The sequence below is a fragment of the Strix uralensis genome, chromosome 18 (assembly GCF_047716275.1).
Source record: "Strix uralensis isolate ZFMK-TIS-50842 chromosome 18, bStrUra1, whole genome shotgun sequence".
Classification (NCBI taxonomy): Eukaryota; Metazoa; Chordata; class Aves; order Strigiformes; family Strigidae; genus Strix; species Strix uralensis.
Window position 1 is genome coordinate 2411583 of NC_133989.1, and position 24942 is coordinate 2436524.

The following is a 24942-nucleotide window of genomic DNA, read 5'->3' on the forward strand; positions in this document are numbered from 1 at the left end:
GTGTGTTAGCGCTGCATTTCTGGAGAGTGGCAGTGGGAGGGAGCGAGGCACTCGGGGAAATTTCATCCTGCCTCTTTGAGGTGTTTTCAGTTGTGGTGCCCCATCGGCTGGGAACCTCCATCCCCTTTCCCTGCCTGCCCAATACCCTCCATCCCTCCTCGCCACTCCCAAGCCTCAGGGGGGACAAGAGAGGCCCAGACCAAGCAGTGCATCCTTCCAGGGTGATGGGTGATGACCCCTTGCCCCTTCTGCTGGGGACTGCGAGCAGTAGCCATCCAAAAAGAGTTTAGAGATGCACATGGGGATGAGGTGGCACATATCATGTGTGCATCGTCCCCATGGCCAGCACGTGCTCTGCATGTGTGTCCCTTCCTGCTCCTTGACTGGGGGAGCAGCTGCTTGTGTGCCCCTTTCTTTTGGGGGTGCCAGAGGGTTAGCTGTGGAGCCCCTTCATTTTGGGATGGCACAGGAGCTGGTTACATCTCTCTCCAACTGGGACTTCTAGAGGATGCTTCAAAGAGAATTTGTTTTTATTATGTCAAATCCCACTTGGAAATGGTCCTTCCCGCCGCCTTTCCTCTCTCTCTCTCATTATCCCAGGAGGAAATGTCCCAGATGGTAACACCACAATAAAACCCAGTCTTGTCCCCAACCTACCAGGCTATGGTCCTCCTCCCTCTTGCACCCCGATCCTGCGTACCCCTTGGCGTTCGCTGCAGAGAGAGCTGCTGTGTCAAGGGCGAGACGTAAAACCACCTCTTTGACCACTTCATCAACTTTGTTGACAACTTTAACGAAATCCCACTTCTATTACTCTGGCTCTGCCTTTTTGCCCCGCCGTGGAGGTCCCCTGCTCCCGCCTCCAGGCACAGCCCAATTTCAAAGCTCCCCCAGACGCTGGGGCACGGAGCCTGCGCTGCACTCCAGAGGTGGCTGCACTTCAGCCTTCTGCTACCTTGTAGCGTGTTGTGATGTTTAATTAATATTAAGCACTTTGAAGTCCCTGATGTTACTTATTCATGCCCGTATTCCCCACAGACCCTCCTGTTTGATGTCCACATTGCTATTTAGATGCAACCCTCTTTGTCTCAAATTTAAGCGGAGAGGAGAGGTTGCTCTTTAGGGCACTACACGAAAAGTTGCCCTTCCGGGCATGAGATCAGCTTGGCTGCATATTCAGAGATTTCTGAATACATGCTCGCTACTCACCTGGGTGCTCACAGCACTTCCGTGGTGTAAATCCAGAGAAATCAGTTCTGCCCTTAACAACGGATATCTCAGACGCAGCTGTTTTCCATCACGGGCCATCACACCTGGGGGTTTGTCCCTCTGCAGTACCGACCAGCAGAGAGTCCTTGTTGTGTCCCAGGATGTGGAAATTAATTTAAGGTCGCTAAATTTGGGCACTGTGGGTTGAACAGTAAAATCAATGCAAGAAACCTCTGTCTCAAAAACGCGGGAAAGCTTTCCCTGCCACCTGCGTATTTACACAGAGCAACAGCCACATGTGAGATTGTCCTTTAACAATAATTTTCTTGTTATCTTTCAACAATTATCTTTTCTTTCCATTCCAGATGAGTTTAGAAAATGACGATAAGAGAGCACGCACGCGATCGAAGTCTATCAGAGGTGAGCAGCTGGTTATCCCGCAGCGCAGGGATGTATAGACCTGAGCTCCCTGCACTTTGCTTGTTCCAAATAGGCTTTGATTTTTCAGGCCCAGGCTTAACTCTTTAAGTTACGCTCACTGCTCCCCACCTCCAACCCCACTGAAATTTGTCCATGAACCTGGAAAACTCCCAACCATAAACCTTTACAGGTCCTCATAATATTTAACCCTCATTCCCTACATCCAGGGGAAGAAAACAAAATTTATAAAAGCCCCTTGCATGCTTTGCTTTAGGGGGATCACAATCACTGGAGCTTCAGATCAGCTCCCTGGGCTTTCATCATGCACACTCTGCCAGTGGCTTTGAAGTTGCACATCTGAGAGTGCCTGGCAGAAGTAGTGCAGGCTGGAGAAGCAAACGGGGCTGTCCCCTGGCAGGGACATGAGGACAAACGACTCATTAATGCAAAGCTTGATTGCTATTTGTTTTCCAACTTAAAAAAAAAAAAAGTGCAGGTCTTTCTTTGGGTGCTTTCTCTCTGGGAGGAGGTGAGGTGCTCTGATACAGAGCACGGGGTGTCACCTCGGGTGCTCCCATAGCCACGTGTGATGGTTGCAGACTGGCCTCTCCGTTTTGTATCCCTTTTGTGGCTGTGGATTCGATGAATTGCAGAAGTGGCTGGAATTGAGGAACAAATGGGGCTGGCTGAAAAAGTGTGTTCTGTAGCTCCCCCCACACCACCATGCTGGACCACTTTCCTTTGTCCTGACCCACCTTCCTTCTTACTCTTTTCAGCATCTGCATCTTTTTAAAACCAAAACACAACGCAGATACTGCCAATTGTGCTGAATTGAACTCAGATATTTGGGTTTCATTGCTTTGTTGCCCGTACATAAAGGTGCTTGCTCAGGTTGCTCATGACAGCGCCCTGATTCTATTTATTTTCTCACACCCTGCCTTCCCCACAGTTGAATCTGGGTTTCTTGATGTGAAAAGGTAATTTATTGCACACACCCTGGGACTTGCCACTGCCTCCAGTTTGTTGTAGCTTGTGAGTCATCCCACTGGGAGCTGGATCCCAGGAAACCCAATTAGCTCAGACAAATTGAGCAAATGTGTTATGGTTTTTAGCCTGGGCAAATTTAGACTTGTGTTGTGGGTTTTTTTCCTCCTGATTATCTGGATTCCTGGCTGGATGTAAGGTTTCAGCAGTGATGTGATGTTGTATGTTGTTATTGTAAGCAGCGAGAAGTCCTCTTATTCACAAGTGAGGAATAACCCCTAAAACCCCTAAAAACGATTGTTTACCCTAAAAGCCAAGTAGCACATCCCCTACCATGTGTCTGAGCATGGGCAGGGGCTCCCACATCAGTCCGGTGTGACAAGGGGAGGAGAAAAATATGCTTGTGCCCTTTGATATGTAGGAGGTAAATGTGGCCATTGCAGCAAAACAGTAGTGAACAGTGTAAAAAGTAGCTGAGAAGCATATTTTAAAGGCAAACATAGAGAAGAGAGTGTGAGAAAATTTGGTCTTTACTTGAAAGGGTTTGAGTCATATGTATGTATATCAGTACAGCTTCACTGACTTTAAAGTCCTCACGTATTTAGAGAGAGGGGTAGTCCCTGATGCTGCAGGCACGCACTCACGTGCTTGAAATTAAGCACAGGCCTGAGGATTTACAAGGCAGGATTATGATTTACTAGAGGCTGGCCTGAAATGAATGATGGCAGGATAGACTTGCCCTGTCTTTCCCAAATGGGATGCCTGAAGAGGCAATAGAAACCCAGCTGCAGGCAGGAGAGGATCCCCCAGAGAAGGGGGATGTCTTGGGAGGGACTGGGCACCCCTGTTGTGTTTTTGACCTTGTGTTTGTTTCCATTGCTGCATCCTGCCCCTTCACCCAGTGCCCACGGAGCTCATCGGCCAGGAGGTGAGGTAAGGACCCTGCTTCTCCTCGGCGGTGGGAGGGAGGGGAGGCCCTGTGCTGGGATTGGCTTGGGCAAAGCCCCACAGCTCCTTCCAGGCTTGGGAACCTGTGAACCCGTGGGACTAATGGGGTGGAGGTCGTGCTGCGGGGCTTCTATTGGTGGGCACCTCGCTGTGTCCGAGTCCTCAGGGCACCACTTAACAACACACATTAGAGGAGCCATAGGAGTTAAAGGGATGAAAACACGAGCTCTGGATGGATCACGTTAGAACGAAGACCCTCCAGCAATCCTCTGTCCCACCCCAGATCTAAACCCCATCAAAACCCAATGCCCACATTTTGTGTTGCAGGATCATTAGGGACAACATCCTACTAACCAGAGTTTCTTTTCTGTATATTTTACATCTGCTTGTTGCCCCAAAACAATGTTGTGTCACATCACTTCTCGTGCCAGGTCTTCATGCGTTGGCCCTATGTCCCCTGTTGAGTCACCGAGGTCCTGTTGTCACTCATTTAACAGCACTGGCATGTGAACAGCAGCAGCCAAAAGAGCCGGAGCGAGCCTCTGCAGCCCTACAGAGCTCCTCATCATAAATAACAGCCTCCCCCATCTCTAAGCTCCCTTTAAACCTCGCACAAGGGCTTACACAAGAGGTAGGAGTCTTTAACCTGGACAGGCGCTAATAGCAGGGGCTGCCTTTCCTCGCAGCCTCCGTCAGGAAGCCGTGTGTGTCAAAGAGTAATTGGACCTTAACCAGCCCAATTTCAGAGCATTTCTGCTCCTCCGCTCTCCTATTACTCTGGAGAGACGGGAGGAGCGAGCGGCAGGCATGCCACTTCTCCAACTTTTATTGCTGAACACTTGAGTGGAGGTGGTAATTGGAGCAGGTGACATATATAAGGGGCAGGACAGAGTGCTCCACAAAGCCATCTCTGCAGCTGTCACCTAATTGCCTGAATAACTGGACGATTAATCGACTAATTGGAAGCAGGGCATCGTCTGCATAACAATAAGAGGCCCTTTTGTCAAGCTTATGAAGGTTGAGGAGAGGGGGAGAGCAGGTCGGTGTGGTGGCTCTTGCGGGGAAGGAGAGCAGCTTTAAGAGACCTCAAAGCCCCTTTCCCCTTTTGGGATTCCTGCCAAAATACGTGAAACCTCCCCGGAGGAGAGCAGGGATGGGAAAGCCCAGCCCAGAGCAGGCCGAGCATCACCTCAGTGCTGGTGCTTTTTAAAGGGATTAAATCGACACACTGAAGCCAGAGACATCCCAAATCACCACCTGCTTCGGAAAACCTCAATGCTGAACCACTTGGCTCTTTCCTATTTACTTTTTAACGCAGGCTTCATTTCACCACATCAAAAATGGGGTGGGGTGGGGGGAATCCATTTTAATCGATTCAGGAAAGCTTATAAAAGCTTGTACATCTTCATCAGAGCGGCTCTTGTTTCCCACTGAATAAGGCCTTTTTCAGGCAAGCCACTGGTATCATAAACACTGCTCTGTCTCTCAGCGTGCAGTCACTTAAAGTGTGTCTGGGACTGCTCAGGACAGAGCAGCCTCAGTCATGACTGAGGGCAATTAAAATTAAATAGACTTTCAGATCATCAGCAGAGGGAGCAGCGAAGGGGGGAGCTCGCTCCTCCAATTACATGTCAGCGGAATGAGATCTTTTTATACATGTCCTCGAGCGTTTTGCTCGGGAAGTGATGCCCCCCTGGCAGGCAAGACCCCAGGTGTGGCGGGGCTCGGGCTGTGTGTACTGAAAAAGCTGGGACACCCCCCCCCCAGGCGATGGTGTTGGAGGATGCTCAGTGTGTCAGGTTGAAACCAGACGGTGAGCAAAGGAGACAGCAGGAAGGGGGGACTTTATCTTGGGGGGGCCAGGAGGTGCAGCTTATACCCACGCCTCCTCTAGAAAGCCGTGTGCCCTTAACGGACACGTTGCCATCATTTACTCTGTTAGCATTAGCTTTGCTAAGCTAAAGCAAGTCTCCCTGAAGGAAGGATTCCTACTCTCCTGACAGTTCAGCAGCCCTTTTCTGTCCCGGTTTTGGGTTGAATTATATTCTTTGAACACAGCGATCTGACTTGTGCACGGTGTTCTGGGGAGTTGAGCCATTAATAACCCGCCGGTGCACCCAGAGCTACTGCATCCATTAGTGCACTCGGATCCTCCTTATCCTGAGCTTTCTGCAAGGGCTGAGCTCTCTGCTGAGAGCAGAAATTCTGAGTCCCTAAAGCCTGACTTGGCACTTGGTACTATTTAATGTTGTCCCATGTCTTTTACTCCAAGAATAACAGGCTGGCCAGATCCCCTCTGGGCTGGTGATACCTTCTCCCTTTGCACTGTCATCAAGAGATTTCATTAGCACTTCCAACTTCCCAGGCCGAGGGTGATGCGGTGCTAAATGAGGTTATTAATCCTACACGACTCCAGAATTCCTCAGGCGTCAGGCAAGTCACTTGGGTATCCTATAATCAATGCCATAATCTGGTTTTGCCAGAAAATGTTTGCTTTAATGCTTCTTATCTGGAGCCCTTATAGCTCCTGGAGCTGGGACTAATTACCCCCGCAGGGGAGGCGTGCAGCCCCACGCTGGGGGATGCAGCAAGCAGGCTGCATCGCTGCAGCCCATGGCAAAGGCAGCAGCGGCTGCAAGAGCTGCCCAGAGCTCCCTGGAAGTCTTTAACTCATCCTCTACTGCAGAGCAGCAGGAACAAATGCAGGGATTTGGGAGATCTGGTCACCTAAATCCCACCTGTTCCCCCAAAAGTGAGGCTCTGAGGTGCTTTTGAGGAATTTTGTCCTGCTGATCTCCACCCAACGTGCTCTGGCTCAAACCTCCTCAATCCACTCCCAGCCTGCTCCTTCCAAAAAGCCACCCATTTCTTAGGACAAGGAACCCCCAGTTCCCTGATAAGCCATCAAATAAGTGAAAAGCCCATGTTTTCCTCCTGTGCCAGCGAAAAAGAGAACTGAAGAGTAGCAGTGGGGAGGCAGCGTGCAGTAGTTGCCTGCTTTTTAGAAGCTTGCTCTTACACATGCAAATCTTTAATTAAACATAATCATAAAACTATAATGAACCGTTCATCTAATTAAATGGGGTGAGTCATTTCATTAATTTTTAGCAAACTGCAAGGCTGCTCTCCTGCCCTCCTCACTTGGAATTCAAAGGGACAAGCTGAACCATTTGAGGGAAATTATCTTCCCTTTTGCGTTTATTTTGTTCCTTGTGCACAGGACCTGTTTAACTGACCATAGTTTATACACTTTTAATTAAAAATGAATTCTCCGAGTCCTATTGCTGTTGTTGACGGTTGCTTGTTTCCCTCTCAAGCTGTCCAACCCCAGGCTGTAACGGCTCAGGACACATCCGTGGAAAGTATGCAAGACACAGAAGGTGAGGCTGGGTTGGAGGTGGTGGGGATGGAAAAATGCGAGCAAGAAACCCAAAGGCAGATGTTCACTGGAGAGAGGCTGGTTCAGAGCAGCAACCCAACTCACCTGCCCCAAATCTGCCTGCCAACAAGCCTCTTTCTGTCTCTCCATCTGTCCATGAGGGATCGTGGGGGATCTGCTTCACCAGGCTGACAGTAGCCTTCCCCCAGACCCTGAACCATGGCACAGTACCTGGCTCAGGTGCCTGAGGTTGGTGGGGGCTGTCGGCAGGCAGAGATTTTGGTCTGCTCAGTGCCTCTATGGACAGGGAGGGGAAAGGAGAGTGTACTGGCTGCCTTGGAGGCCACACCAGCCTGGACTGATGGTTTTCATCACCTCGTAATGGTGAAACCTGAGCAGTTGGTGGACATGCCCCAGGGCCTGGTTCTTCATCCCCTGCCTGGTTTCATGGTGGCACTGGTGGCCATCATCAACAGTGGCGCTGGGAGCTGTGGGTCCTGCTGTTCCATGGACACCAACTGCCCATGGGCCAGACTGCTGGAGTGAGCCCAGCATCCTTGCGCTGGCTTCTGAGAAAAGTTGACATAGTTGCACAAAGTCAAAGTCTGAGAGCAGATCTTCCGGCCATGAAGGGTTAAACTAGCTAAAAATCTGGGCTTCTGGATGATATCTTTTTCTAGTACTTGTGTATTTGTCCCACTTGCCTTTGCCTAACTGGTTCAATGTTGTAGCCGTGCCTTTCTCACTCAGCAATGCCTCCTCTCTGCTCCTTGATCCCATCTGCAGTTTACAAAGCTGCCCTCTAGCAAAGAAGAGGAAACTTCAGGATGCGGAGGCTGAACATCTGGTGTCGAAGAGAAAATCCCATCCGCTCAAGCTGGCCTTGGATGAAGGCTACAACGTCGACAGCGACGGCAGCGAGGAGGCCGAGGCGAAGGAGGAGTCTGGCTCCGATGAGTCGGAGGGGACGCTGGAGGAGGATGAGGCGGAGGCGGTGGAGCAGGAGGAGACCCGCAGCCCTGAGCCGGCAGAAGGTGCTTTATCATTATTGATTGTAGAGCTGTGTTCTGCAGATGAAAAAAGGGCAGGGAGTGTTAATAACCAGGAGTTATAGCTCCTCTGAATTATGTACAGGACGGGTCCTTCAATTATTGCGTTTGGTGGAAGCACAACGGCAAAGCTCTTGTTAAGCTGAGAGGGGATATGCACAGATTGTCTCCGGTGTCTTAAAAATGAGAGCTTTTCCATCAGGGATGCTCCCTGGGGAAGGACCCATGGAGAGCACAGAGGAGCTCACTGCCTGGCTCAGATGGCGGTGGGGAAGGCAGCCGGGGTCCCGCATCGGTGCCTCGAGGGGCTCGGCTGGCTTCCCTGGCGCGGGAGCTGTGTCCCGGCTGGATCCGGCTGCCATCCCAGAGCAGGAGTGCCAGGCAAACAAGCTCCCCGTTTTGGAGCCCCTGGTTTGGGGAGCACTGACTGGGAGTGAGGGGGCCAGATGGCTGCTGACGGCAGGGGGCCGGGAAGCTGCGCGCATCTGAGCCCCACGAAAGCTTCCACATGGAAATCCCCTTTCTACCTGCCATTCCCAAATGCAATAAATTAGGCTGCTCCAGGGGTATAACAGCCAGGCTCTGGTTTCAATTAAGCTTAAGTAAGATAAAGAGATGTTTACGAGCTTACATAATTACTTTCTTTTCCTTCTCTCTTTTTTTCTTGTTGTCCTTTTTTTCTTTCTTTTTTTCTTTTTTCTTTTCCTCCTCTTTTTTCTTTTCCTTCTCTCTTTTTTTTCTCTTTCTCCCCTTTTCTTTCTTTCCCCCCAACCTCAGAGAGAAGCCCATCAAAATCAACTCATTACGGACAAAACCCAGCAACAAGTACGTCTGGGCCCAGCAAGGCCAATTATAGCAGCTATCAAGAAATAATCGCCAACTCTCTCCTAAACCTAGGCCAAATAGCGGAGGAAACCCTCGCCATCGAAGGGCAACTGCCTGAAGCTGAGCTGCAGGTCTCCAAGCCGCCATCCAACGTTGTGCACTTGGTCCATGAGGATGCAGGAGAGGAGTTAGTGGAGGAGGAGTGCGACAAGGAGATCATCATCCAGACGGAGGATGCGGAGGAGGTCATCGAGGTCACCAGCGAACGCAGCAGCGAGTTGTGTCCGGAGCACCGGGACGATGCAAACTGTGAGGAATCCTGCAAACTGCAGAAGGCTGAAGCAGAAGAAGAGGATGAGGAGGATGAGGAGGAGGATGAAGATGATGATGAGGAGGAGGAGGAGGAAGAGGAGGAGGAAGAGGAAGAAGAAGAGGAGGATGAAGAGGAGGAGGAGATGGCTCCTGAAGTGATCTGCGAAGAAGCTCCTCATACTTCTCAGGACACCCAGAAAAGCCACTGTGAAGGGCAGTTCAGCCCGAAGCCCGAGTACTCGGTCATCGTGGAGGTCCGGTCAGATGACGACAAAGACGACGACGCCCGCTCCCAGAAATCGGCGGTGACCGACGAGTCAGAGATGTATGACATGATGACGAGGGGGAACCTGGGGCTGCTGGAACAAGCCATTGCGCTGAAAGCCGAGCAGGTGAAAATTGTGCGGGAGCCCAGCCGGCTGCCAGGAGAGCACGTAAAGCACTTCCAGGTGGATGAGAAACAGAGCAAACCGCTGGACAGCATCCGAAAGAGCTACTACGGCAAAGGTATGGGGACAAGCTTTTGTGTCTCCTTCCTTCCCATCCAGAGTGAAAGAGCTGAGCTTGTCTGCTCAGCACCCCATGAAAACTGGGCTGCTGCGGGGTTTCACAGCCCACAGAGGGAATTTAGCCACAAATCCTCAATGCCCCGAGGGATGGGGACATCCTACATGTCAACAGTGAATGCACAAAATGATAGTGTCCTCTACATCTCAGCAGGGGAATTGCCTGGCTAAATTGCCTGGTGGCCTTGAAAATCTCAGCCTGAGCAGTGGGGCTGGTTTAAAATTTAAGTGGGCTTTAAAGTAGTGGTAGGAGTTTGGCCACAGCAACACGAGGGACTTGGCAGGGGCTGCAGAGTCCCCCCAGCGCTGAGCTGGGCTGCCTGCTCGGTCAGTGTGAGTGGCTCCATGCTCCTAGCTGGGTTAGTTACTCAAATTGCTTTGCTGATTTTAATTTCGAAACTTTCAGTGTTACAATTTCACCTTCAGGAAAAAAACCTCCAGATCCAAAGGTTTGTCCCCGTTTGACTGGAGAAGCAGTGGGAAGCATCCGTGGCAATTTTTTCCCTCCTTTCCACCTCTCTCCCTCTAAATCTGCTAATCTGCGTCCCACCGCCCTTTCCCCACAATCCTTAGATCCCTCAAGACCTGAGAAGCGAGAAATCAAATGTCCGACTCCTGGTTGTGATGGGACTGGCCACGTCACGGGACTCTACCCTCACCATCGCAGCCTCTCTGGTTGTCCGCACAAAGACAGGATCCCTCCCGAGAGTGAGTACATGGTGGGATAACAAGGGTCACTTAAATTAGTCTGAAGCCTTATTTCCTAGGGGGAATTTCACACCTGATGGGTAGAGCTGTCTCAAGGCCAATGGGCACTCAAATACTCCCAAATGATGTGTATTTTATGACTGAGTCCCTAGCACAGGCCTGATGTTAATCCTTGGGGTCTGACAGAGTTTCTGGCATGGGATGGTGTTTTTCCAAATTGTTCTGGGATGCGTCTATCCACTGAAGTGTTACTGCTCTTCGTGGGAAACGTTATGGAGATTACTAAGAAGTCCTACCCTTCTTAAAGATTTTTAGCACCATCCTGTGGAGAATGAGGTCCCTTCTGTGAAAATCAAAGAGGTGCTTTAAAAATGACTGCCCACTTCCAGAGGTGTGTAAAGCAGTTCCCATCTTTACACTGAATGTCGCATATTTTTTCCTATTTGGGATATCGTGTTGGGAAGAAGGGGAAACTGTTCTTTCTTGCTGTCCAGATGTGCTGAAGGTGTTGCTGTACAGCAAAGGAGAGGAGTCATTCAGGATGTGCAGAATAGCTGAGTCTCCTTCTATGCTCTCATCGCTGTAAAATTCACAAGGTGTTATACCAAGATACATCTATTCCACAGAAAATATTTATCATCATCATAACAAATTTTTTTTATATATATATGCATAGAGAGATGTTTTATTTTTACCTCTCTGCCAGCATCCTAAATAGCTTTCCCTGTACGTATACATAAAAATCAATGTTGTATGTTTATGATAATGGCATAATAGACAAAAAAAAAAAAAAAGGAGCCCTTCCTTATCAGTAATTTCAAAGGTTGCAGACCTGCCATAAACACAGAACTGCAGGAAACAAGGAGAAAGTACAGCTATCTTCACACAAGCTTGAATGCAAGAAAAAAATATTAATAAATAACTAAGGCTGTGTGCTTTAGAAAAGCTTGCAAATCAAATTATTTTCTTTACTTTTAAGGTCAGCGCTGCAGGAAGCAATAATCCTGAAGATTAAAATTTTAAAAAAATCAAACAGACTGGTCCTAAGGATAAAAGCAGAGATACAACTTCAATCACTTAAAACTACCTGAAATTGGGAGACCTGGCTCCAAAAGGGTGGTGGGAGGGAGGGGCTGGATGGGGGAAACTGGATTGTAATCAGCAAACGAGGAGAAAGCCCAAGCTGTGTGCAGAGATGCTAATCTAGTGCTGACCTGAGCACTGCTGCCTTATAAATCTTTTTTTCTCTATGCAGACGAATTCTAATTACAGCATTTCACGTTCCCTGATTTCTAGGAAACCAGCGTACAAGACTTGATGATTTTATCTTTTTTTTTTCTTTTTCCTCTGATTTTTTATCAAGTTGTTTTTGCTTCCCTTCCCCTCTCCCCTTCCCCTTCTTGCTCCAAAGTCTTGGCCATGCACGAGAACGTGTTGAAATGCCCCACGCCAGGCTGCACAGGACAGGGTCACGTCAACAGCAACCGCAACACGCACAGGAGGTACCAGCTTCAACTTCTTCTCCATAACGGCCAGGGCAAGGATGGCAGCAGGTCAACCATCCCCAAAAGCCTTTACTCTTGCACTGAGAGATGGTGCAACTAAGATGGGTGACCCTGAGACAAAGAATAGTATGGGAAAGCCAGACAGGGCAGTGATTTCTGGCTGGGCAGTAGAGTGGAGAAATGCTTCCAGGCTCTCAGGTGGGACTGCAGAGGGGTAGATGCAGGTGGGTGGTCACAGAAGAGATGTTTGGCACTAGAGAAGCAGAGGGTGCCCGGTGAGGCTGACTGGAGGGTGATGTTTGTGTTTGGCAGTGTGGCACTTAGCAGGATTTCTAGGAATTTCCACAATATTTAAGCTGAAATTATTGATGAGCTGGGAATTTAGGTCCTCTTGGTGTAGGATCTCAGCCCAGATGTGGTCAGGAGAGGACAGGCCTGCGTTCTGGGACCTGTAGTTATACCCCGTTCTCTGGCTTCGGTTAAACTCGAGCGCTTTTACAAATGGAAAGGCTGCAAGCAGAGGGGATGGTGCACTTAAAAGCTAGAAACCTTCCAAAAAGCCAGAGTAGCTTGTGCTACAGGGATGCGCTCATGAATTTATGATTTACCATTCATTGCACTTGAGCTTAATTGGCAGAGAGTAACATCTCTGTGAGTGTTGATGCGTTTGCAGGCACAAGGTGAGTTTGTGTTGTTACTCGTTCAGCCGTGGAGGAAGCTGCTGGATGCTTCGTGGTAGCTGTAGCTGCTAAAGGAAACTTAGGGAAATCTGCTCGGTTAATTGAGAAGCTCAGTTTGGTGCAGGCAGCAAGTGATTGCAGTGAGAATGAGGTGACCCACTGGTGTTAGTGGGTTATGGAGCGAGCTTTGGGCACAGTGGCTTGGGCTGAGACCCGGTGGGGTCAGAGCCCTGAATTTCACATGAGGCTGAGCTGGGGTTCCCTCGGTGCTGGCTGCTCCAGTGATGAAGGTGTCTGTGATGGCTTGGGGTCGGCTGGGAGCATGTGGGCTCTGCTTGTGAGGTATTTTTACCTTCCGTGAGCAATTGTTATAAGAGCCAAGCTGTCCCAAAGAGGCAGAGCCAGGCTCACACGTAGAGTGTGTGTGGCAAAAGCCATTCCAGCCCCCAATCTCCCCCAGGCACTGGCAGCAGTGTACATCAGAAGTGCAAATGTTTCCCTACAAGTGCCCCTCAGAAGGCTTCTTTCAAATGCCCCTGCAAAAGATCCAAATAAATACAAATCAAAAATGCCATTTAACTGCTAAAACCACTCAAAGAAACCAGTCTGTCCCCTTCTGCCCCTGCTGTGCTCAGCCCAGGGGAGCTGTCTTCTTGATCCACCTCCCGGCCCTGGGGATGCTCCTGGAGAGATCTGGTACTTGATGTTTGGCTGCTTTGCTGCTTGCCAAGTCTAAATGTAAGCTAGGATAACGATAATAAAAAAAACCCCTTTAAATGTGAACACTTTTCTCATGGGCTCAGTTCAGCTCTGGGTCCCTGAAATGAAGATTTTCATGCTCATCCCTCATGCTTGGTTTCCTTCTTTCTTTTTTTTTTCTCCTTTAAAAAAAAAAACCTCACACAGTTTATCTGGGTGCCCCATTGCTGCTGCTGAAAAATTAGCCAAATCGCATGAAAAGCAACAAACCCAGTCTGGTGATCCTTCAAAGACCAGCTCCAATTCTGACCGGATACTCAGGTAAACGGGCCCGCGCAGCCCAGCGCCGCGCAGCCGCGCTGCCCCAGCCCTCCCCGCGATGCCACGCTCGCAAGAGCAGCCGTCACGGCTCCCTCCGGCTGTATCTTGATACTGCTGAGTCCTGTTATTATGATCATAGGTCTCGCCAAGGTGGGGAGATATTTAATTGATGATCCCAGGGAGGGCATTGAGGACAATGAATTGCTTCTGTAGCATCAATTAATGCCGAGGCTACAGGCCAAAGGGTTTTACCAGTGCAGCAGAAGGCATTTGTGCCGATTGCTCTGCAATGCAAACTGCCAGAGAATGATGGTTATTATATTAGCATTATAAGTAGGGTGGGCTCAAGGAGGGGGAGGAGAAGATTTAGGCTACATGTAAATCACTCGATGGCAGTTTTGTGTAAGCCCACCCGCTTTTCTTCCTTAGCCCGCGCGGTTCAGAGGAGAGAAACCTGCCACTCATTTCCAAGCCAGTCGCATTTATTTTGTTATTTCACCCGTCTCTATTTTCCCGGGAGAAAGGGCTGTCTCACATTAAGGATGTCCCTGATAGATGCTGGCTTCCGTAGCTGATGTGATTCATGAGGCTACAGATGGATTGTAATATGGTTAGTTATTTTGCAACGAGAGCAGGATAAAAACCGCAGTACAAGCCCTGAGCAGCACTCCCACAAAGGCATCAAGGTCTGATTAATTTATTTATTTGCTCCCCAGGACTGCTGAGCACCCTGGTGCACCGGTGCTCCGTGCTTTGGAAAGGCCATTTAGGGTGATTACTTATTTATTTGCAGCAGAGCCTGCGCCGGGCGCAGAGCGCTCTCGGTGCATCACGAGGACGGTCCATGCTCCAAGGAGCTCCCGCTCCGAGGACTCGCTGGTGGAAAGAGGTCACGGGAAGGAGAATAACAATAGGCCATTTATATACAATTTATATGCAAGACAAATTGATTCATGATAGGCAGCCCAGCAGAAGCGGGTCTTTAAGAGGGGCTCTGCAGGCAGGGGAGAGGCCCTGGTGCCTTTGCAATGAACCTGCAGGAGGGAGCCGAGCTAAATTGGGGTCCTCACGCCTTCGTGTGCCAACCTGTGTCATGGGTTCCATAAGTGATGCCCAAGTTTCTACTGCTGCCACGCCACAGCAGCCTGTAAGAATATATGAGAGCAAAACCTCTGTGTTTTGCCTAAAAAGAGAAAAAGAAAAGGGGGAAAAAAATAAAAAAGAAATCTAAGAGACCCAAACCAGGTGCAGACTTGGTGAAGGAGAGCAAAAGGGCTGTTGCTGCCTCTCTTCCCCAGGAGCCCCTTGGGGACAAGATGCAGCTACCTGTCCCAGTCATGTCCAGTCCCCTCCCAACAAACATCTCGTTGAGGAAAAGAGAAATCACTGTTGCTCGTTGTTTCATCCTCAGGCCTATGTGCTTTGTGAAGCAACTGGAGATCCCTCAGTACGGAAGCTACCGGCCCAACATGGTCCCAGCAACCCCCCGGGCCAACCTGGCCAAGGAGCTGGAGAAGTACTCCAAGGTCACCTTCGATTATGCAAGTTTTGATGCTCAGGTTTTTGGCAAACGCATGCTTGCCCCAAAGATTCAGACTAGCGAAACCTCACCTAAAGCCTTTAAATGTAAGTTGGGAGCAGGGGTGGGCTGGGTTTTGCATTTTCTGCCTTTCTTGGCGTGTTGCGAGGCTCTTGGGATTGTGGCTTTGGGGTGATGGGAGACTCGGGGCCGAGTCGCTGGATCCCTCCTGCTGCTGTGAAGCAGGGGGAGAAAAGGGGGTGGGGGAGGCTGAGATGGGTCCTGTGGCATGTACATGGTGGAGAGAGGAGCCTGTGGCTGCCAGTAAAGCTTTGCTTGGAGGAGAGTTGCTTTGGGAAGAATTGCATCGAGTGGTGGGAACATTAATCTGAGCGATGTCTCTAGGTGGGATAAGTTACACAGTTGTCCTCAGTCAGTCCCTGTTGCTTTGCAGTTCATATCTATTGATCTGTCTTTCCTCATCTAGCTAAATGGATTACAGTTTTCTTCTCTTCCATCTTATATATGACCCACTCCACCCATTTGTCTTCTCTGCCGTGCTCTGCTCTCCAGCTCTGCTACCTATCCATCACCCACCTCCAATCTCCCAGCTCTTTCCCATCGTAGCCACCCACCTCTGCTTTGGACCGAGGACCTTGCACTGGTTACAACACTGTGCAACAGAAGTGTGGGTGCAAACGAAATGGCTAAATAAACCCTGAGGGGCTGGGCTGTCAGGAGCAGGAGGGGAGCCATGTGGTGAGACAGCCTGCCACAAACTGGTGTTAAATCTCCCCCTTCCCTTTGACACCAAGCATGCACCTGAAGACATCTTTTTGAGGGGAAAAAAAAAAAAAAAAAAAAGATTTAGTAGCCCACTTCGCGGAAGTCAGCAGCCTCAAGAGGGCTTTCTGTTTGGCTAATCCTGCTTCGACAATCCTGTTTAATCCTGATGCAGCTGCTCTCTAAAAAGTGCTCATACTTGAAAGCATCCCGGTTGTTGCACTACAATGGAAGTGCCCTTTATTACAGTACTAAATCTGTAAAGGATCAGACAATGAAATTGGATGGAGGCCAGAGAGCACAACTGCCACTGTCATCCTGGGTTAGGGCTGATGGAAAAGTAATTTGTTTCCCAGCACAAGTGATTCTCTTGCTGAATAGATTGTGTTATTTGCAATATTAGCAAAGAATTTTCAGGGTAATTGTACTGACAAAAATAATTCCAGCAGACCCACTAGGATAATCCTTTCTATTTTTTCTCATCACTTATTTTACTAATTTGCTGATTGCGAGTCTATTAGTGGTAGAAATACTTACGAAATGGAAAAGCATCGCTGAGCCTACGGTGTGAAATTGAAATTGGCATCTCACGATCCTGGATACGGTCAGGTTGGGCTGGCAAATACCCGCACCCCACCGCAAGGATGTGGATTAAACTGGACTCGAAAACAAGCAGCCGTACACAAGAATAACCATTTGGGCAAACCTCCAATGAGTTAATCAAAGCAACAAGATGAATATGATTGCCAATCATAGCAGGGAAATCTGTTCCTTTCACTGAGAACTTATTTTAAAGAGATCTTCATCCAGAGGGATTTATATTCCCCTGCATGTGTGTGCATAACTCCCATTAATGTCAATATGCATTATATATGCACACAACGAGGAAGAAAGCAGTCCTTGGGAAGATTAGCATTTTATAGTGTCTTATATTATCAGTTTGTAATGGGAATAATGAAATCGCTTTGCTCTGTAGCCGCACCAACTGAGGTTGTCTTGCTGCTTCGCCATCGTCAGGTCAAAGCTTACAAGTCTTCCCTGAGTGAGACTCCTGCTGAAGGGGAGGATGTTTTCCCCAAAAAAGGGCATAGTGAAATGAATTAAGAATTTGAAGATTCTGCTAATTGATTCAGAGTACAATCCTGTGACTGTTCAAAACCAGATGATCCCCTTTAGCACCCACTGAAACTACTGACTTCAGAGGGACTCTGTGGGGGTCAGAGCCCTCCTAAACAGGACCAGGTTCAAGATTAGGGCAAGTTTTATTGTGGGTTAACCCTGGGAAATTTTCATCGGGTGTAAAAAATCGCAACTCCAGGATTGCACTGCTGTGTGCTGTGACATACAGTAACAGTGCAGTGTCGTGGCCGTGTGCGGCCGTGTAATAAATCCTGTTATTCAGGCATATTTAAATGATATGTCATCTGTCAGAAAATCCATATTTCACTGATGTCATCATCGGAAGCTCATATTTCATGGCCCTGGTTTTGCTATTAATGTAATTTTTTAAATTGGAAGTTTTCAAACGTTCTGCAGGATATCTCCCTGTAAGTCAGCTCTGCAGGTAAGTTATGAACATACAGAGAACAATAAAAAAAAGAGCCAGGAAGCTTCTCTAAGCTTTCTCATTTAATCACTTCCACCAAGGAGTACCTTTAATGAAGAAAAGCACTCATGTTTTGAGGACTTGATGGCAGAGTCAGTTAATGAATTAAGTTTTTGCACCCAGAGATCTTTGCACAAGCCGCAGCCAGCACTGCTCCGATCGCACATCCCAGGCCACAAAACAGCCCGTGGATTGGTGATAACCACAGGTTGCCACTGGAACTGCCCATGGGGGAGGCAGGTGCTGCTGAGGATGAGTATGGGGGGATTGCACCGATCTTCATCCCTTCAAGACCTTGGGAGAACCAATACATTGGCTGTGTCAGACTGTCTTAACCTCTCACCGCTGCCTGTGCCGGTTATACAATAGCCTTGTGTTGTTCCTTCTCTTTTTATTCCAGCCAAACCTTTTCCAAAGGCCTCTTCCCCCAGCCACAGCCCCTCCAGCAGTTACGTGAAGAGCACTTCATCTTCCTCCACAGGCTTCGACTACTCCCACGATGCCGAGGCTGCGCACATGGCTGCCACTGCCATCCTCAACCTCTCCACCCGCTGCTGGGAAATGCCGGAGAATCTCAGCACCAAGCAGCAAGAGGCCCCTGGCAAGGTGAGCCGAGTGTGCCCGGGACCATCGCTCCAGCACGCAGTGGAGTGGGTTAAAACTCGAAGTTTGGGATGGGAGAAATACCTTTTTTTATCCTTCATTTCATTTAAATGTTTAAATATAGAGGGAATGCAGAGACTCATCATGTATCACCCTTTCATTCCCTGCTTTGGAGGAGGTAATCTTGACTCTTAGTGTGTTATGGAGACGCATCGTGGTTCAAATTACCCATCTGAGATGAGCATCGTTCCCAAGCGGAGTCTCAGAGCTGGTTTCAGTTGCTCACTGGTCTGTATCTGATGCCATTTGAGATTCCCCAGTTGTGCCCAGGCTGACCTCCAGCTATTTTTCAGAGGAACACAGGTTTTCTCCAGAAGTCCCATGTTGTGCCCCCAGCCTTGGGCAGGTGTCTTAGATGCCATGGGGCATCTTAAGTGGCACTAGATGCCTGTGTTCAAGCAACTGAGTCAAAATGCCACACTGCTGGTAGTACAGGGATGCATTAGCATGGCGTGTTCCTGAAATATTTGTGAAAGAGCGTCCTTTTTCATTCACTTCTAACTGACTGTGGAGAGGATGGGACATGAATTAACTGTCCCCCACACTGCAAAAGTCAAACAGGGGCAAGATCCCTGTAGGGAATTTCTGGCAGCTGCTAACATTGGGCATGTTTCCAACCTTTCAGTCCATGGACATTGAGGTGGATGAAAATGGGACTCTGGACTTGAGTATGAACAAGCACCGCAAACGGGAGAGCACCTTTCCCAGCAGCAGCAGCTGCAGCAGTAGTCCCAGCATGAAGTCCCCAGACGTGTCCCAGCGCCAAAACAGCACCAGTGCCACGAGCAGCACCATGACCTCCCCCCAGTCCAGCCAGACCTCCCGCCAGGATGAATGGGACGGGCCCATTGACTACACGAAACCAAACCGTCAGCGGGAAGAGGAGCCAGAAGAGGTGAGTGGTGACTCTTGATGCTTAAAAAACACCTCATGGGGGACTGAATGCTGCGTTTGCTTGCACAGTTGTCCTGTTTTCCCCTAGTTTGTGCTCTGAGCCTCAGAGAGAAATATTATTAGCTTCATCAGTGCTGCCAGATATCAGCTGTGGACAATCAGGCAGGAGGCAGATGCTCTTGGATCTTTTGGGGTGCTCTCGCAAAGGAAGAGCCCACCACTTGCACTGGCCTGGGTCTGCAGCGCTTTCTTCGTTGTAAATCCTTCCAGCTCCCTTGCACCGGCGGTGCTCCTGGGGCCGTTCCCCAGGATGATTTATATCTGCCATTAGCAGATATGGCCCTGTGTGCCATGAACATTAATCCTGCAGCCTCCTGGCTGGGCTGAGTGTCCTGGCCCCGGAAGCAGCACACTGCCTCTCTGCCCATGGGGAGGCCGTGCTGAGGATGAGGATGGGGGGATTGCACTGATCTTCATCCCTTCAAGTCCTTGGGAGACCCAGGTGTAAATCCTCATGCAGACATGTTTTACACATTTCTCCTATAAAAAGGAGAAATTCCAGACTATGGGATCTCTGGTTTGGGTACTGCGAGATGCTTGCAGAGGGCTCAGGAGCATTGGCAATGCTGCGCTAACTGGGATGAACCTGGGACCCTTTCCCACCACGGCTCAGCAGCAATGGCTGCTACTACAATCACTTCTCCTGGCTGTTTTCTTGCAGTCAGAGCCTGCTGCCCACTCTTTTGCCTCCTCGGAAGCTGATGAGCAAGAAGTGTCGGAGGAAAACTTTGAAGAACGAAAATACCCAGGGGAAGTTACTTTAACCAACTTCAAGCTTAAATTCCTCTCCAAGGACATCAAGAAAGAGCTGCTCACGTAAGTCCTGCCTTCATGTCTCTTCCTCCAAAATGTATACCCAGGACAGCCAGGCTGGTAGGAGACAAAATTTATTAGCATATGCATTTTAAAATTAGAAGTGTAGTTCCCTTTCTTACTGTGATTGGTCTTATCTCATCTAAGGGGTTCAAATGAAAACTCAAAGAGAAGCCCTATCCTCATACAGCTGCTGATCTTTGAGGCAAAATCCATTCCCCTATGGCCTGGAAACTCTGCAGCGACGAAGGGAACTTTCTGGGGAGCTTGGTGCTCTTGGGATTCATGGACGTGGCTGTGGAAACCTCCTTGCAGGGCCCCTTTTCCCTGGCGTTTTCCTTCGAGTGTTTCTGGCACAGTGATGGATCCTGCTCGATCTCATGCCCCCTTGTTTTGGGACACTGAGTGATCCTGTGGAGCCAAGAGCACCCAAGAAATCTCAGTACCTTCTTGATGGGGGTGTTGAGGAAGACAGGACTTGTTGGCTGATTAATGTAGAGGAAAGGGTCCCATCACCGTGATACTGCAGGGCCACAACATGTGAACTAGGGCTGCAGCAAGACTGCTGTCATACTGCATTTTACACTGGAGAGGGATCCTAACCCAGCTCACATCTGGGTATTCATGGCACTGGGTGGGTGGAAATATAGACCCAGATTTATTGTATCAGATGGCGTATCGCTCTCCATTCACACTGATCCCAAGGCTAATGGTTAGTGTTTAGAGTCTGACCCAAATGGTGCAGCACGGACCTGGCAGCAGGTCAGGATCAGTCTGGAGGTTGTGATGGGGAGGTGTCCCCCCGCCAGGCGCCCCAGCAGATCTGCTGTTCTCGGCTTTTCTCCTGTGCATCTGACTTTCCTGTATGTTAAACAGGGAAGAGTCGTTGGGCATTGTTTTGCTGACCTTATACAACGTAGCTCGTTATTTGGCTATGCAAGCAGGAGGCTGAGGGAGCAGACAGGCGGGGGGGGAGATCCGTGGGGGCAGAGCAGCAGCAGCATCTTCCCTAAATGAGCAAAGCACAGGCCAGCTGCCCTATGCAAAGCTCTAAAGCTTTTTAAAAACCCAGCAGCGATGTGAATAGCAATTTCTGAGGTAGAGCCCTGAAGTCCTCCTGTGCTTTAATTGTATTATGAGGGTAGAGAAATTTCCTAAATGGAAACAGCCCTGGAAGAAATAAATGGTGTCATGTGCAGCCCTGAGCCTTCTCTCCCCATTTAACATCCTTGTTCCTTTCTGGCCCAAGGGCTGTAATGAATTAGCTGTAGTTAACTCAGGAGCAGACTTGCCTGCTGTTTGATGCTCCGTGGTGCCTAGGTGTAGTCCTCGGGCCACCTCCAGGCACTGACAGCCCTCGCTGTGAAGGTGCTCCTAACCTCTATCTTCTCATCACCCTCGTGTTGGTGCATGAGTGGGTACCACGCGGCGATACATCGCTGCTGCCTGAACATCTTCGTATCAGTGCTGGTTCCAGGGCTCACTCTGTGCGGGGCGGTGTTGTGGCTGTGAAAAGGACTCCAGGCTGAGCAGGTAATAGCTGCACCCCCAAGCCTCAACCTGCCAGGTCAAACTGTCCCAGGATATCCCTGAAGTGTCCCAGGACATCCCCACGCTCTCACATACCCGCTGGCCTCGGGCTCGACTCTGCCAGAACCTCACTGCTCATGCACAAACCGACTTTTATTCCCTGGACACTGAGAGGGGATGGCCTGTGCACGTGGAATTCATGGGGGAGGCAGCAGAGAGGGACGGGTGGGAAGCACAGCCCGGCAAAGGCAGCAGGCGGGATGCGGCAGCTCTGCCTGGCCTCGATTTAGGAGCCCCCAAGCACACGAATCGAAGGTTACTTTTATTCCCTTTCTGGAGGGAACAATGTTTTCAAGCTTTTCTTTGCAGCTATAAGGGCTGACAAAAAAAAAAAATTCAGAAAGCTGAAACCTGACGCTTTCAGGGAATAAGGTGATTTCCACAGCCAGAGCTTCAGTATTGCAAAAATCATCCAAATTGGCAGCACCAAGACAATGTGGTCATGCCTGTTCCTTCGTGTGACCCAGAAGGCTGCTTCAAGGCTCCCACTGCCACCGAGCAAACCAAGCAACTAAGTATTTGAACACTTTCTTCACATTCGGCACAAATTTTTTCAATTTTTTTCACATTTTTTTTTTCACATCCTTGTGACCTTTTGTGAACAAAAAAGGGAGGAAGGGCAGCTGAAAGGGAAACAGCTGGTTTATTTGCATACAAACACATGCTGAGGTCCAGTGGCAGGATGTCTGGTACCGGGGCCAGGCTGAGTCCCCCCGCAGACAGACCCCGAGGGGGGCTCAGCTGGCTCTGCAGATCCGTGGCTCTTGGGTGATTCCATTCCTTTCCAGCACTTACACTCATTGTTGTTGTTGTTGTTGCCCAGTTGCCCAACCCCAGGCTGTGATGGCAGCGGACACATAACGGGAAACTATGCCTCTCACCGCAGGTGGGTTGACCTTTTCTTCATGGCTTGGATTTGGAAGTCAACTTTTTATTTCTTTTAGTATATTTTTTGACCATGTGGATAGTTTGGTTCTGTTTCCTCCCCACCTTCTGTTGCCCCTCTCCCTCCCCACGCCCTGGCCCTTTTTCTTTTTCCTTTTTTCTTTTTTTTTTTTTTTTTTTTGCTTATCCAGATATTCCATCTCTTCTCTTTCAGCCTTTCTGGTTGTCCTCTTGCTGACAAGAGCCTCAGAAACCTCATGGCTGCCCACTCTGCTGACCTCAAGTATGTTTGCGCTCAACTTGGAACTCCTTTTTTTTCTTTTTTTCCACCCTTTTTTCTCTCTTCTCTCTCCCTGCCCCCCTCCTCTTGCTCTGCTTTTGCTTTTCCATCCCCTCCCTTCTCCTTTCAAAGAGCCGATCAAAATCTGCCTGCGAGGAGCTCTGGTGGAGTCCAGCCTCCAGCTGCTGCGTTGAGAAGAGAAAATGGCACGGAAGAAGCTTATTTTGGGGAGGGGGGATCACGGCAGCGATCAGAAATAACCTAGACCCCTGGCAGGTTTCCTTTGGGCACTGTAGCCATATGCTATTTTCTTTTTCATTTGGAGTCTTTTCCCAAGCTCTTGTTGCCTAGTTTGTGCCATAACCCTTTTCATTCAACATTTTTGTATGTCTCTCAAATAATCCAAAGCCTAGATAAAGGCATATGCTTTATTTCTGGGTAGAGGCACAGCTGGGAAAATACTGCCAGGACATAGCAAAGCCAACTCTTTTGGAGAACCTGGGACACTAATTTTGTGCTAAATTTTAGGGGCCGTTTGGGATGCAGCAACAGGGGTTTCTAATTTCCATGGGAGTCTGATTTGTGAGGGAATGAAAGAGGGAGCAAGTAAATGCTTGGTGAGGCCAGATCCTGAGCCAGTGGCAAAGGGCTCACAGGCACCCGAATTTCTTTGTTCCCATTTCTGCTCCTGATGGGAGGAATCCAGTCTTCACATTTTCATTGAAATATCTTCCTCTGAATCCTGTTTTCAGCTTTGCTGTTGTCTTCCCAAAGCTCCTCATTTTCAATAGGAACTTATTCTTCACAAGAAGATTCCCCAAATTCGCTCTTAGCTTGCCTCCCCTAAAGAAAGGTTTAATAGAAATTGTATTTAAAATAGGTGGAGACACTGAGGGGACCCAAACACTCCTCCACCCACACCCCATCTTTGAGGAAAAGCTAATTGTGATTTTTTTTTTCCAACATCACTTCCATGGAGCCAGCCTATTTTTGGAGGCTGATTTTTCTCTGAGCTCCCTGCTTTGCTGAATCCAGTTTCAGGATTATTTGGATACTGAGACATTTGTAACTATAACTGAAGAGCCTCTACTGAGAGTAAAACCTCATGGGGGACTTCACATTGCACAGGCTCATCATAAAGAAATCTACCCGGTGCCCTGTACGCAATCAGTGATGTTTGGAGCCATGGTAAGAATAGTCAAGTCAGGTGGGAGCCCCTTTGGTCATTAAGGTGATTGGTAAAATCCCAAACCCCTTTTTTGGTGGCCCGGAGGGCAGTGTGGGTCTGGGACTGCTCCACACCTCACCACTGATGTGGGTGCTGGTGCCAGGAAAAATGTTTGTTAACTGCCTGCTCCTTACCACAGAGGTGGAAAAAGTAGCTGGATTAGTCGATATTAATAGAATATGCTAGTGGATGGAAAGGACTCGCATGATTAGCGCTAAGTACACTTAATCGTGCATTATAGACGATATACATTTTGAAAGAACCTCTTAAGAGAGCTTTGCTGAACTGGTGTTTCTCCAACAGCCTTAAAGAATAGCCCAGTGATAAGGCAATTAGCATTCAAGATATTAAAAGCTCTCAGGAACGGTGCCCGTTTCCAGTAAGAGCCTGCAGAAAAAACAAAGGGGGTCGTCCCTGAGACCAGGCATCGCACCGAGCCTTGCTGTGCAGCGTCCCCTGCTCCCCTTGGGCATCTGATGTCATTGGTTTTTATCAAAATACTACACAAACCAGGAGACTTCTGGCCAAAACAAAGCTTTTTAATGTTATTTCCCAAGTACTGCTTTTTCTCTCCATCCTGGTGAGGATGGGAGCAGAGGAGGGAGGAAGGGAAGAGGATTTGGAGATATTACAGATAGTGCAGTCATAGCTTTTCACAACTTCAGATAAGGCCATGTCAGTGTTTCTATTATAAATTCTATTTCAGGGGTTAATATCCCTGATATAAAAAAAATAGCTCCAGGCTGGAACATGCAATAAAAGGTCTCTGTCGGTATGATTTGTCTCCAGATAATTAAAAATAAAAATCAAATCAATTCTCTCCCCTCTTTAAAAGTCCTGAAAGGCAAAAGGAGTTTGGTGTTAGTGTTTTCATAATTTCATCCCACCCTGAAGCTAGAACAACAAAGAAATAGTTTTGCTTTCTACTTTAACAGTGTATAATGGGGAAACGTCACAGTCATCTCCTAAACCTGTAATTTCTAAATGAGTTAGAAAATCTGCACCCTCAAAGAGGT

At 48.8% G+C, this 24942-nt stretch overlaps 1 protein-coding gene across 7 annotated transcripts in view; it reads left to right on the plus strand.

The window, feature by feature from the left end:
• Positions 1–24942, plus strand: part of MYT1 (myelin transcription factor 1) — a 64785-nt gene that overhangs the window by 26695 nt on the left and 13148 nt on the right. For 3 of the 7 annotated variants that reach the window (XM_074888219.1, XM_074888220.1, XM_074888225.1), the window contains exons 3-16: positions 1575–1629; positions 3516–3546; positions 6879–6941; positions 7727–7974; positions 8767–9633; positions 10266–10400; positions 11764–11902; positions 13492–13605; positions 15017–15231; positions 17914–18119; positions 18802–19071; positions 19792–19946; positions 22357–22419; positions 22633–22701. In XM_074888219.1, coding sequence (XP_074744320.1) covers positions 1575–1629; positions 3516–3546; positions 6879–6941; positions 7727–7974; positions 8767–9633; positions 10266–10400; positions 11764–11902; positions 13492–13605; positions 15017–15231; positions 17914–18119; positions 18802–19071; positions 19792–19946; positions 22357–22419; positions 22633–22701 — 2630 coding nt within the window. The remainder of the gene's footprint in view (positions 1–1574; positions 1630–3515; positions 3547–6878; positions 6942–7726; positions 7975–8766; positions 9634–10265; positions 10401–11763; positions 11903–13491; positions 13606–15016; positions 15232–17913; positions 18120–18801; positions 19072–19791; positions 19947–22356; positions 22420–22632; positions 22702–24942) is intronic. The other 4 variants (XM_074888222.1, XM_074888226.1, XM_074888223.1 and 1 more) reach the window with 3 other exon arrangements.